At 45.6% G+C, this 13447-nt stretch overlaps 2 protein-coding genes across 2 annotated transcripts in view; one reads left to right on the forward strand and one right to left on the reverse strand.

Moving 5' to 3' along the window:
* NYNRIN (NYN domain and retroviral integrase containing) overlaps positions 1-7084 on the forward strand; it is a 36099-nt gene extending 29015 nt beyond the window's left edge. Inside the window, exons 5-7 of the mRNA XM_051980564.1 lie at positions 892-999; positions 1387-1488; positions 2399-7084. Coding sequence (XP_051836524.1) covers positions 892-999; positions 1387-1488; positions 2399-5252 — 3064 coding nt within the window. The 3' untranslated portion in view covers positions 5253-7084. The remainder of the gene's footprint in view (positions 1-891; positions 1000-1386; positions 1489-2398) is intronic.
* A 3150-nt stretch (positions 7085-10234) lies between these two features.
* CBLN3 (cerebellin 3 precursor) lies at positions 10235-12652 on the reverse strand. The gene is made up of 3 exons (XM_051980568.1): positions 12068-12652; positions 11597-11716; positions 10235-10810 (listed from the first exon to the last, which is right to left on the reverse strand). Exons 1-3 carry the CDS (start codon positions 12317-12319, stop codon positions 10613-10615), a joined length of 570 nt encoding a protein of 189 aa, XP_051836528.1. The 5' UTR covers positions 12320-12652; the 3' UTR covers positions 10235-10612.
* Positions 12653-13447: the final 795 nt, after the last annotated feature.

Genomic DNA, 13447 nt, shown 5'->3' on the forward strand with positions numbered 1-13447 from the left:
TGCTGGTCATTTCTTACAGAACAATAATATTCCATAACATTCATATACCACAATTAATTCAGCCATTCTCCAATTGATGGGCATCCATTCATTTTCCAGTTTCTAGCCACTACAAACAGGGCTGCTACAAACATTTTGGCACATACAGGTCCCTTTCCCTTCTTTAGTATTTCTTTGGGATACAAGCCCAATAGAAACACTGCTGGATCAAAGGGTATGTACAATTTGATAATTTTTTGGGCATAATTCCAGATTGCTCTCCAGAATGGTTGGATTCGTTCACAATTCCACCAACAATGCATTAGTGTCCCAGTTTTCCCACATCCCCTCCAACATTCATCATTATTTTTTCCTGTCATCTTAGCCAATCTGACAGGTGTGTAGTAATATCTCAGAATTGTCTTAATTTGCATTTCTCTGATCAATAATGATTTGGAACACTCTTTCATGTGAGTGGTAATAGTTTCAATTTCATCCTCTGAAAATTGTCTGTTCATATCCTTTGACCATTTATCAATTGGAGAATGGCTTGATTTCTTATAAATTTGAGTCAGTTCTCTATATATTTTGGAAATGAGGCCTTTATCAGAACCTTTAACTGTGAAAATGTTTTCCCAGTTTGAGGCAATCTTTGTTTAACAAGCTAATACAATATGAGGGAAGCACTTGGTGGATTTTTAAGTGTTATAAAAATGTCAGTTATTTCTTTCTCCAGCATGCCTCAGTGTGAGATTGTTGATGTATCTCCATAGTAGGTCCCCAACAGGACTTTGTAGGTCCTCAGTAAGATCTTAGTAGGTCTTTTACAGTGAACTCAAGCATCCTAGAATTGAGAAGGTGGCTCTGATTCCAACTGATGACTTGGTTTCTCTCCACCATAACTTTGGGCAGGTTTATGGTGAAGCTATCAGAGGAGACAGATGGGGTCATTGTCACCAATGATCAGTTCCGGGATTTAGTGGACGAATCAAAGAAGTGGATAGGAATCATTAGAGAACGGTAAGGGTGATGCTCTGGGGGAACCTGACCCTGTGGTCAAATTGGGGCTTTTTCCTTCTTTCAGACATACAGGTCCTGGTATTCACTGTGGAATTTGGGAAAGGGAGAGGGTGGGGGAGGGGGAAGAGACCCTTAAAAGAGAGGAGGATCTGTGTCCTATCAAGCCCTGTGAAATGAGTTGTGGGTTTAACAGAGCTCTTAAGCCAAACCTAGAAAGGACTGAGATCCTGGATAAGAATTGATCTGATTCTCCATTCTCCAAGAATCAAAGGAGATGTTTGTAAAAGAGCTTGGCAAATGTTTATTCCCTTTCTCCTCCCCTTCTCCCTTCTAGGGAGTATGGAAGATAATCATGTGGCTTGATCTCCTTTTCTTTCTCTGGCCTAGTCTGCTGCCTTTCACTTTTGTGGGGAATATCTTCATGGTTCCGGATGACCCACTGGGCCGGGATGGCCCCACCCTGGACACATTCCTGAGGAGAACAGATGGGTAACGGATTCCTCTCCCTTGGACAACCCTTCCCTCCCTCCTGTCACTTCTTTCTACCTCCTTTAGTGAATTAAGACGCTCTATAAAGGGAACAGAAGTAACATAAAACAAGCAGATTCTGCCCCCGTGCGTCAGAATGAGAGAATGACCATTCATCTAGCTAAACTCAGACTCATAAGTTAGTCCTCTCCGCGCTCATTGTGTCAGACCCTTGTCCTTTGGGAAGATGGCCGGGATTGGCCCTAAGCAGATAAGCTGGATAGTGGGCACAGTGAGTGGATTGCTGGAGTTCTGAGTTGGAATTCTGCCTCTGAGCCTGTCAGATTTTAGCGAAATCATTTCACTTTTTTTTTTTTTTTTTGCCTAGGTTTTCTCTTATGTAAAATAGTAGGACCTAACATCACAGGATTGTAGTGAGGATATAATGAGATAATTTATGCAAAAGTACTTTGTAAACCTTAAAGCACCGTCTAAATGTAGCCTCTTCTCATCTTCTTTTTCTATCTCTCCATACCACTCCTGAATTATTGTCTTATTCCTGAAAACCTGTTCCCGGCTGGCTGCCAACTAATCAGATTACTAGCTAGTGGTGAGTTGTGTGATTCTCCCAGAATATTGGCCCTTAAAGACTACAGTACCCATATATTTCTAGTGGTGAGATTTCAGGCATTATGAGAGAAGATGTAGAAGGAGTGTTTTAAGGGCATGAGTCTCTGCTTGGTGATTCTCAGATTATATTATATAGAGAGCTACTTACGCTGTTGTGTCTTGGTGATGGAATAGGAGTATTGCTATGATGCTCCCCCTCCCCCATCATTTTCCTAAGGATGACTTTTTTGACTAGTAATTATGCTGTCTCTTTTCCCCACCTCCTTCACCCTTCCTCTCCCATTCTTTTCTCTCTTTGCAGGTTGGAGTTGGCTGTTAGCAATTTCCTGAAAGTCTGGGAGACAAAGCCTTCTGCTAAAGCTTCCTTTCTCCCCATAAAGGCCAAGGGACTTCAGGGTAAGAAACATTTAAAGAGGGGCTGCTCCGGACCCCAGCAAAAGGGGAAGGTGAAGAAGCTGACGGAGGGTGTAGAGAAACTGATGGTCAAAGAAGGAGACGCTCTGGACGCTTGCCTGTCCACGGTTTTCCAAGAGGAATGCCCCTTCCTTTCAGATGATATCCTCCGGTATTTTAGCCTTCAGGACAACACCTCTGAGACCTCCCTCTCCCCCTGGAGAGGCTCTTCTCCACTTGATATCCCTTGGGGCGGGGCAGGGCAGCCCACCTGCCAGAGGGTCCTGGACCACTTGGCCCAGCTGTCGGTGCCAACCAGCTTCTCTGCTCTCTCCTTCTTTGTGGGGTTCATGGGATGCCACAAGGATGTGATCCCCCGCTACTCCTCGCTTGTTGCCCCGCTCCATGGCCTCCTCAAGAAGAAGACGCAGTGGCAGTGGACACCTGAGCACTCCCAGGCATTCCTAGCCCTGAAGCAGGCTCTGGTGTCAGCCCTCTCCTTGGTGCCCCCTGATCCCCAGCTGCCCTACCGCCTGGAGGTGGCAGTGAGTGAGAGGACCTTGGCCGCGGTACTGACACAAGAGCGGGCCGGCCTGCGGCGCCCCATTGCTTACACCTCCAAAGCCCTGCTCCCCCAGGAGGGCAAGGCTGCCCTGAGCAGAGGGGGCGGCCTCTGTGCCCTGGCCTGGGCTGTGAGGCGATTTGCCCCCTCTCTCGGATCTGTCCCTGTGGTTCTGGAAGCCTCCTATATCTCCGGGGATTCGGCAGGCCGTGAGCAGAGGGAGAGTCCGGACACTTCCGACACGTGGCTGGCCCGGTGGTCCCTCCTGGTGCAGGATAAAGACCGGAGGACCTTGGGCACATCCTTCCTCCCCGGGCCTCTGGGGGACAGCGGCCTCCCGATGCCTACCCCTGATTCGTTGCCTCAGTTTTTCCAGATCCTGCCACCCTTTTCTGACTTATCCTCCTTTGTATGCATTTATACCTCGGGGTATTGTTTTTATCAGGATACGGAGTGGTGTGCAGGCTTTGGGTTGTACGTCCTGTCTCCTGACAGTCCCCCCCTGTCCCTCTCTTTCTCTTGTTCCCCTCATACACCAACCTATGCCCACCTGGCTGCTGTGGCTTGCGGCCTCGAGCGCTTTGTTCATTCCTGCATCCCTCTGGTCTTTCTGGTTAATTGTAGCTGGCTGTTCAACATCCTCCTAGATCTCCTTCCTCTCTGGCACTCCCGTGGGTTTTTGTCTTCCGATGGGGCCCCATTGCCTCACCCGGCCCTGCTGTCCTATATCACTTCCTTGGCCTCCAGCCTCCCCACCTTGCCCTTCCTCTTCAAAGCCTCCTACAAGGGGGCCCTGTTCAGCGTGACAGTGGAGGCTCTGGCCAAGCAGGGTGCCCAAGGATCGGGGCCTCTGTGGAAGTTGCCAAGGCACATCATGCCTTCTGTGGGAGTGGCAGCCAGTCCCTTGGGCGGTGGGCCGAATCTACAGGCACTGCAGGAGAATGATGCCGTTTTGTTAGAAGCCATTTGTCACCTGCAGGCTGGGCGCAAACTTCCCGGACATTCACCCCTCAAGCCTTTTGAACCTGGAATCAGTTTTGTTAAGGAGCGCAGCCTGCTCATGTATGGAGAGATGAAGAGACCCAAGGTGTGGGTTGTCCCGGAGCAAATCCGGAAGGATCTGATTTATTCTGTGCATGATGTCCCTCCTGGCCCCCACGCTGACCCAGAGGAGACCCTCAGGAGGGTGAGGATGTTAGGCTGGTGGCCCAAGATGTATGGGCAGGTGAGGGCCTATTGCAAGTGCTGTTTGTTCTGTACCTCGATAAACAACCTGAGCAAGGAGTCCAAATGCATGCGGACCCAGTGGCCCTCAACACCGCCAGTGCCTTGGTCCAATCTTCAGATTGATGTGATCGGGCCTGTGCCTGCCAGTGAGGAGGGCCACAGGCACGTGCTGATTGTGGCCGACTCCTGCTCCTCCTGGACAGAGGCTTTTCCCCTGAAGTCCTTCACGCAAATGGCGGTGGCCCAGGTGCTGCTCCAGCAGGTGTTTTCCCGGTGGGGCTTGCCGTCGAGGCTGGAAGCGGCCCAGGGGGCTCAGTTTGCCAGACACGTCCTGATGAGCTGTGGCTTGGTGCTGGGAGCCAAGCTGGGCAGCATCTCTGGGGATATCCAGCCCGCCGAACTAAGGGATGGGAACTCAAACCAGGCCTTTAAGAATTTGTTGAAGGAGTTTATCATCCTTCATGGGAAGAACTGGGCCAGTTGCCTGCCCCTTCTGCATATGGCCTTTAGAGCCTTGGAGTCTGGACCTACCCCTTTTGCAGTTGTGACAGGGAGTGAGATGAGACTGGCTGAATCTTTGTGGTGGGAGCTCAGCGGGGCCCATGTAGAAGGGCTGAAGATGGATGTGTTCTTACAGCAGTTGAAAAATAACATCATAGAAAGTCAACTGCAGGCAGCTGTGGCTTCTGGGGACCAGTCTGTCATGGCCCAGAGTAGCTGCTTCCAGCAAGAAGTCCAGGGAAAGGAGTGGAACGTGGGAGACCAAGTTCTGCTTTTGAACTTCCCCAAACCTGGCACAGCTCGGTGGGTCGGACCCTACTATATTGTAGACAGGCTGAGTCTGTCTCTGTACAGGGTCTGGGGTTACCCAACTCCAGGGAAGCTGGGAGTCACATACCCCACTAATTTGATGAGGTCGTATCCCCAGGGCAGTGCCCCCTTACCCTCAGTGATATTAGAACAATTGGAGTAAGCCACTGCCTCCCCCTTTGGAATCAGGGAGGGATGACTTCTCTTTTCCCCTATTCCTCATTATTCATACACAGCTTCTCCTGAGCTTCCCCTAAAGAACCAATTAAAGAGTATTCAAAAAGAAACTTTCTCCCTTGTTCCCCTGGCAACTTTGCCCCACCGTAGTAGTGTATGCAGTGTTTGCTCCTAGGTTTAGCTCAGCCAGCCTTTTCTTTCCTTTCAGAACCATTCCCAAATTTCATCCATGGAAGGCTTACCTGTCCCCAGGATCTCTGAGTAGGAGCCTGACCAAACCAGCCCCTCTCCCGGGGAGAGAAGTCCCTGCAGGGGTTTCTTACTTCAGCTATTTCAGTGGGGGATCTTCTGACACTGGTTTTTGCCAGGATGTCTCAGAACCTAGTGGGCTGAATGAGAGCAGTGACCATGGATAGGGTGCAAGCTTTTATTTTTATTTTTTTTTTTTTTGCAGACTGTATGTTTACTTCACTTAAGCCACACTTAGATCCAATCAGTGACCCTGTCAAGACTGTCCCCTGTCCCATTCAGCATATTAATGCTGAAGTCTTTGATGGTGCTAGATCCAAAGGGATCCTACTTAGAAATCATTGGAGCTGGAACTGGATTCTCATCCAGTCACAAGTGGCTTTGGGTCAGAATATACCAAAAAAAAAAAAGTAGTATTTTGACTTCTCAAGGCTCATTAATGGAAACCTCTGGTCCAAGAGTCCTGAGTGTGGAAGAATAGATGAGAGTTCTGAGAAGGGACTCTTCTCTACTCATTTTGCTACAAATCCCTTAGCCCCATTCTGGGAGAGTTTCTGCACTATGGAAATGTTATTGATAAGTATGGGATCGCTAAGCCAGGAAAGCTTGCTTTGATTTGCCCAAGAAGTTCAATACTTTGTCTAAGAGGTAGTAAAGTTGAGTCCTCTGTTGCTGTGGCAATAAGAACACCAGAACTGCATCTTCCTTGCACCTGATACTCCACTTAGTCTCAAAGACACTCAATGTTTGTGAAATAGCTTTGCATTGTACTGCTGTGGACCTTTTGCTTGTGTCTTCTATATAACAGGAAAATTGGTCTCATTCATCTAATCTTTACCCTTTCCTGCCCAAGTACCCTTGTGTGAAAGCAGCTTTGTCCTAAATCACATCCTGGATGGGATCTTATGTATTTCCTCCATTTAATGGGAAAATTGGGCTCATTCTTAGAGTTTCCCAACCCCCTCCCTACATTATTATCCTGAGTGAAGTAACTTTTGACCCACATTGTGTCCTAAATGGGGTTTTATTTCCCTTTTGGAAAATGGAATTCATTCCTATTGCACTCAGTCTCCCAGATAGTCATTTTGTTGTTTCTCTTTGTTATAAGTGAGTGAGTCTTAATCGATTTGTAAATAAAGGGCTCAAACTGGATGTAAGCTTATGTGGCCTTTTGCGTAGAAATCAGGCTGATATTGAGGAAGATGGTAAGATTCAAATGGAGTTGTGAGCCAGATTTATTGAATTTGGAGGACTTACTGAGGTGGAAGAGATTAGTCATGCCCTTACTTCTCATTTTATAGGAAAGGAAACTGAAATTCATCGACTTATTCAAAGTTACACAACTGACATTACTTTGTAGTAATGATTTAAACTTTTTATCTCTTACTGTATCTGTTGGAGAATATTGTTTCTTTAGGTCAGGTTCAAGCCTTACTGCCATTGCCTTGTCCTATTCTTTGCTATTCCTTGCCTTTCTCTTAATAACCCACTGGTCCTTCATCCCTTAGGTGAGATCTGAAATAGGAGGGAACTATTTAGTGGGATTCCTTTCTCTCTCTCTCTCTCTCTCTCTCTCTCTCTCTCTCTCTCTTCTCTCTCTCTCTCTCTCTCTCTCTGTCTCTCTCTCTCTGTCTCTCTCTCTCTCTCTCTCTCTCTCTCTCTCTCTCTCTCTCTCTCTCTCTCTGTCTCTGTCTCTCTCTCTCTCTGTCTCTCTCTCTCTCTTCTCTCTCTCTCTCTCTCTCTCTCTCTCTCTCTCTCTCTCTCTCTGTGTGTTTGTGTGTGTGTTCAGGCCACTGGACCAACTTCCCAGTCCTCCAATCCTCCCAAAGTAGCCCATGGTAACTCTTCCATGCTTTACACCTTTTGTTGTTCCATTGTGTTTGACTCTTCTTTGCTTCCAGTAGCAAAGATACTGGAGTGGTTTGCCAAACTTTTCTAGGTCATTTTAGAAATGAGGAATCTGAGACAAATAGATGTTAAGTGACTTAACCTAGGATCACACAGCTACCAAGTATCTGAGACCAGATTTGAACTCAAGAACAGGAGTCCTTCTGTCTTCAGATCCAGGTCTTTATCCACAGTGCTACCTAGGTGCCCAACACTGTACCTGTCCTCAGAGCAAACTAATTAGTCAGTAGATATACATATATACACACCCCTGTCAGTAGGTTAGAGAAACAAGGGTCAGAGTTCAGAAACCTGGTATGAGTGACCTCTGAACTTTTCAGGTGAGTTTCTCTGAATCTGTACATCATGTCATCCTCCACATAAATTGGCTTAAAAATATTTTGCTGAATTAATGATTTGTAGCACACATAGGAGGGATGTGAAGTGACCAGCCCAAGTAAGGTGACATAGTTTATGAGATGTTGGAATCAGAGTTAAAACTGAGACGAGCTTCCGAGGCTTAGAGATGTTGCAAGGCCATTTAAACTACGGTATGATTCACTATAGGATGTCTGGTTTGTGGTTACTGTGACTCTTCTAAAGATGGATTCTTAGAATTTTTGTAACTGCAAGTGCTGTCCTTCCTCTGGGAATGTAAATCAATTAATACTGCTTGCTAGAGATTTTGTTATACATTCTAGGGATTTCTTGTGTATTGGGAGTTTTCTTTGCCTCTCCTTTTTCTATAGAATTTGTTAATATTCATATGTAAAATCTCCTTTCACTCTGTATATATCTTGTATGTACCTATTTATAGCCATATTGTCTCTTCCCTATTAGAATGTAAACTCCTTTTACTGTATCTCTAGTGTTTACCACAGTGCCTAGCACTTAATAAATGTTCATTAGTTGATTTATTGCTTATTTTTTGACTAAGGAATAAAGCTCTAAGTATGTCTATGAAGGATTTTGAGTTCTCATTTGAGAAAACAACTCAAGGCTTTTATCCTGGCAATGGTCAAGTAGACTAAGTAGTAGAGCTAGAACTCCCTGATACTATTCCTGCTTTTATTAATCATTGACTACTTATTTGTTTACCTATATCATTACTTTTGCTTTTATCAATCATTTACTACTCCTTTACCTACATAATTTTTTATTGCTTTCCACTATTTTTTGCTTGCATCGTTTGCTCAAATGGCCCCCATAGCATCTAGGATGATAAATAAGACTTTCCTATCTTTCCCAAGCAATTACAGTGTTCACAAGATGCCAAGGTATAGATCTGAAATTAAAGATTACCCACCAATTGCCACCATGGAAAAGGATTGTCTCCAAGAAAGGAGAGGTTCCTCTCCATCCCCTAACACATCATTTGGGAGGCCAGCTTTGGAGCTCCAATCCAATTGGATTGAGTCTCTTTGTTGTTGGTCAGTCATTTCAAATGTATTTATCTTTGTGACTACATTTGTAGTTTTCCTGGCGCTGGAGTGGTTTGCTATTTCCTTCTCCAGTTCATTTTACCAGTGAGGAAAATGAGGCAAATGGGTAAATGACTGGTCCAGGGTCACATAGCTGGTACCTGAGTCAGATATAAAAACTCACCAATAAATCTCTTTGGGACATGTATGCTTCCATGTCCTTTTTCTCCTCTAGCCTCTAGTAGGAAAGATAATTTAACATATAATTACTTTTTTGAAGGCATTTGTCAGCAAATGTGGTAGAAGGAATCTGACCATTTTAAAACTCCTAGAACCCCAAGAAATAGAGACTACAGTGAGTGATCCTAATTTAGAAGCGGTCTCATTTGGTTGAATTTCTAGTGTCTGGATCACTCCTTTCTGATGTGTGTCATTTCAAGATTCTCAGCCCCTTCCTGAGGAGTTAGTTAGGAGTTAAATGGGACAAAAACAGAGAAGACTTTTTGAGTCATCCTTTCCATCTGATTATCCTTAAATCTTCCCTTCATATATGCCAGAGTTGTTTCCTTGTTTTCTAGCTTTTTTCAGAAAGTCAAAAGCTTATGATTTGTGTTCCTCCACTTCATAGTTGCATTCTTTTTTAGGCCAGCCCAAATGGCATTAACGGATCTTGTGGTCAACCCAAGAGGGACCTATTCTGCCTTGAGGATATTGTTATAGACAAAGAAATAGGACTAAACTGAGAGTCAGGTTCAGATCCTGCCTCAGAATGACTAATTCTGAGTCATCAGACAAATGACTAGCTGAGTGACTCTTGAGCAAATCCCATAATTCTTAATTTCCTCAATGGTTTTAAAATGAGGATAATGGCACCTACTTCATAGCCTAATTGGGAAGATCAAATGAGATAATATTTGCACAATGCTTTGCAAACCTAAAAAAATCTGCATAAATGATGGCTATTATTACTGAAGAAAACTGCAGGGGATGGTATGAGATTGTTCCATTCTGATAACTGGGCCTGAATTCCCAGGTTTAGTTTGTTCTCCCTCCTCCCACAGTGACTAACCCCATGGTCATATGAAATATCAAGTAGCAGTTGGACAGCACTGAGGAGCTGGCTCTCTCTACAGGAAACAGTTTTCATGTACTCTGGGGCTGGTACCATCTGGGTTTCTGTGGGGTTCCTGTCAGCCCGGTTTGTGCCACCTGTCCCAAAATATAGCTAGGAGATAAGTGTTTTGGGGAGGATAGTAGAGAATGGGAATAAGTAGCAGTTTCTTTACCTATACCATCAGCTTTTCCTGGGTTATAGAAATTGGGAGAGGGAATTACAGGGCAAAATGGCTGGGAAAGGGAGGTAGGTTAGGCTGAAACTGGAGGGATATACTGACAAAACTGATTTTACACATGCAGTCCACTCATTTATTTGTTATGGAGGGTTTGGCACTTGTGCCCATGCAGAGGACTAGGATATCCATATATCCTGTATTTTTAGTATGATGAACGTTTTTGGGGAAAAGAAAATGCCCTTTTATTAGCACTTATCTAAAGGATAAGTTACTCAGACCATATTTACATGTATGATTTGGGGGTATAGAAAATATGGTCATACTCCCTGCTTTAGGAATAGTACAGCAGGTGTTGATTGAAAATTGGAAACCCAGGGCTGGTTCAAGTCCCTCCCTGTGAAGAAAGTCCCTTGACATTCCTGAATTCCAAGAGAAGGGTGAAATGAAGGGATGGTGGTTGTAGGGAGGATAGTAAGAGGAGAGGATGGCACTTTTTCTCAGAGAGGAAAGATCAGAAAGCCAGAGAAGCTGGAGAACTTCCAACCACCAAGTAGGTTCCCCCGGCGCAGACGCAGGGACACTCGGTCCCCAGGGTCCAGGGGCAAGAGCACAGCACTAGTGGCTGCCTCTCGGGTCACATCAGGGTCATTGGCAAAAGCTGAGATCACAGGCCATGTATTCAGCATCAGGCTTACCTGGGAATGGGAGAATTTGGGGTTATTAGGATCTCTACCCTGGGAACCTTTATTTCCCCCATAGCCTAAGGAACCTTTGGATTATCATATAGCCACTCTTTCAATAAGGTCATCCATTATTTCTGAGGCAGCTGGAGGATCTGGTGGATAGTGCAAATATCAGATACTTACTAAGCTGTGTGACCCTGCGTGAGACACTTAACTTCTGTCTAATTCAGTTTCCTATCCTGTAAAAGTAGCACTTTGTAGGGTTGGTATAAGTTTAGTACAGTGCCTGGCACATAGTAGGCACTTAATAAATGCTTGTTTCCTTCCTTACCTTCCTTCTAAATCTTAGCCCTGCTGAAAGAGCAAGGGTTGACTAGACCGTAGGCCCTGTATCTGTGATCTCAGGATTCTGTGAGCCTAAGGCTCACTGTGCCAGGGTTCTGAATCCCCTGGGCCAGGAGGGCAAAGGATACTCCATCTCTCTGACCTGGCCTACCACTACCACTCGACCTTTAGCAGAGGACTTTTGGATTTTGGCAGGATCTCCAGCCGCTCATTGGCGAGAGACTGGCTTCCTACCAGAGGTGATTCAGACTACTGTGAAATCCTGAGGCCACTGTCTTAAAATGGGGGCCTGTGACCAATCAGAAGGTCAGAACTGGACATCAGAAACATAGCATATGTCAGGGATGAAGCTGCATGTTTCCTGCCTGCCTTCACTTCTCACCCAAGAAGAGGATGAGAAGTAAAGGCAGGCAGGATACCTGCAGCTTTGGGAAAGCAGGACTCTGGGCTCACCTGGACTGTTTGGCGGTTGTACACCTTGACCACATGGAACCGGAAGCTATAAACACCCCGAACCGGGGCAATAAAGGAGCCTGAGGCTCGGTCAAAGCCATTGCCTTCATTCACCAAGACCTGGGCAGAGGGAGAAAGGGGTAGGAAAAAAAAAAGCATGAGAGGGGTAAGATGGAGGAATTAGTCATTGGTAGGGAAAGGAAAGGGTGGGGAATGAGGAAAGGAGTGGAAAAATGGGGTAGGGAGGGACAAGGGAGACTCTAATAAGGATAGTTGGGGGAGAGGGAAGGGGAGAAAGGTGTGGGAAACGGCAAAAGTGGAAGAACTACAGGGCTGGGCTTTTTTGTTTTTGTTTTTAAGAGAGAAGAGATGAAGTCTGGGAGGGTGGAAGATTGAGGGGAATCAAAATAGAAGTCAACTTTCCTCTCTACTCAGGGGTCATCAGGTGGGGTGGTGGGGAAGGAATGTTACCTGGTCAAAATAGATGGCACCACTGGTCCCGTTGCCCGTTTCTCCAGCTGGTTCATGATGGTGGCTGCGAACAGCAGCAAAGGCCACCTTCCCTGGGGGAGCCTCTCCCAGGGCCGCTCCACCTGGACCTGCTGTGGTTGCCCTGCCAGGTTCACATACCACAAGGCACTCTCCTTCCAACAGGACAGGCTCTGTCCCTTCCTGTGTCTGTCCAGATCCAAAGGCCAGGAGTACAAGTGTCAGAAAAAACATTACAGGCTCAGGTGGTTTCCCCCAGTGTCCAGGACCACTTTTATACACTGCACTGCAGGGATGAAGCCCACTTTATCTCTCTTCACTTTCTGTAGCTTTTTTTTCTCCCTCCAGTTTCTCTCCCTCCTATTGTCTTTTTCTTTCTGCCCTCTTCTGCCTTTTTGTCCTAAGGTTTCCCTTGGTCTTGTACCAAGTGCCCCTCTTGTGTCTTCACCCCAGTCTCCTTGTCAACTAGTCTTTCTATCTCTTGTTCCACCTGGGACCCACAGGATATGTGTGTCTGCCTTGTCGCTCACTGCCTCTTCTGCTATGGATCCCTCCCCTTTGGCTGAGTGCACAACAGACAGCCAATGGGCCCCAGGAAGGAATGGAAGGATGAAGAGGAGGGATGGAAGGGATCATAGCCAGGACTCCTGGGAGAGTCGCCAGAGCCAGGGAGGCAGAGTTAGAATTGAGGAGAGATAGGACTGTATATGGGGTGGGAGTGGGAACTTTTCCCTCTTACATACATAGCTGTTAATGCTAATATAATAGTTTTTTTTTCCTTCTCTTCATCATTAACAAATGAGATAACATGCAAAGAACCATGCAAACCTTAGATATATAAACATTAATTATTAGTATCTTGCTCCCTTAATAAGTCCTTCTTCCTTCTTTCTTCCCTTCCCCCCTTCTCCCTAATATCTTTTTTCTTGTACTGAGAATCATGGAAAGCCATGGAAAGGGGTAGCCATCTTTTTTCCCATGTGATTAAAACACTAAAAAGGAAAATGAATTGGGACCATAAGACTATATGTTCTAGTCTAGGTTCTGCCACTAATGAGCCCCATGACAAAGATTCTCACTCAAACCCTTTTAACGCAACCCTTTTAAACTCTTAAAAATTATTAAGGATCCCCAAAGAACTTTTATTTCTGTGGACTATATGTATGGATATTACATTAGAAATTAAAGTGTCAGTATTATTATGAAAATAGTTTGGGTTTGTGGTCCTCATTCTTACCACCCTTCCCCATCCCTACAGGATTTCTGAGATATTTTGGGAATTGCTGCTCTATGACTTTGGGGCTAACAACTTCTGGGGCTTAAAATTAAGAGGACTGAATGAGATAATCTCTAAGGATCCAT

Source organism: Antechinus flavipes, chromosome 2 (genome assembly GCF_016432865.1).
Source record: "Antechinus flavipes isolate AdamAnt ecotype Samford, QLD, Australia chromosome 2, AdamAnt_v2, whole genome shotgun sequence".
Taxonomy (NCBI): Eukaryota; Metazoa; Chordata; class Mammalia; order Dasyuromorphia; family Dasyuridae; genus Antechinus; species Antechinus flavipes.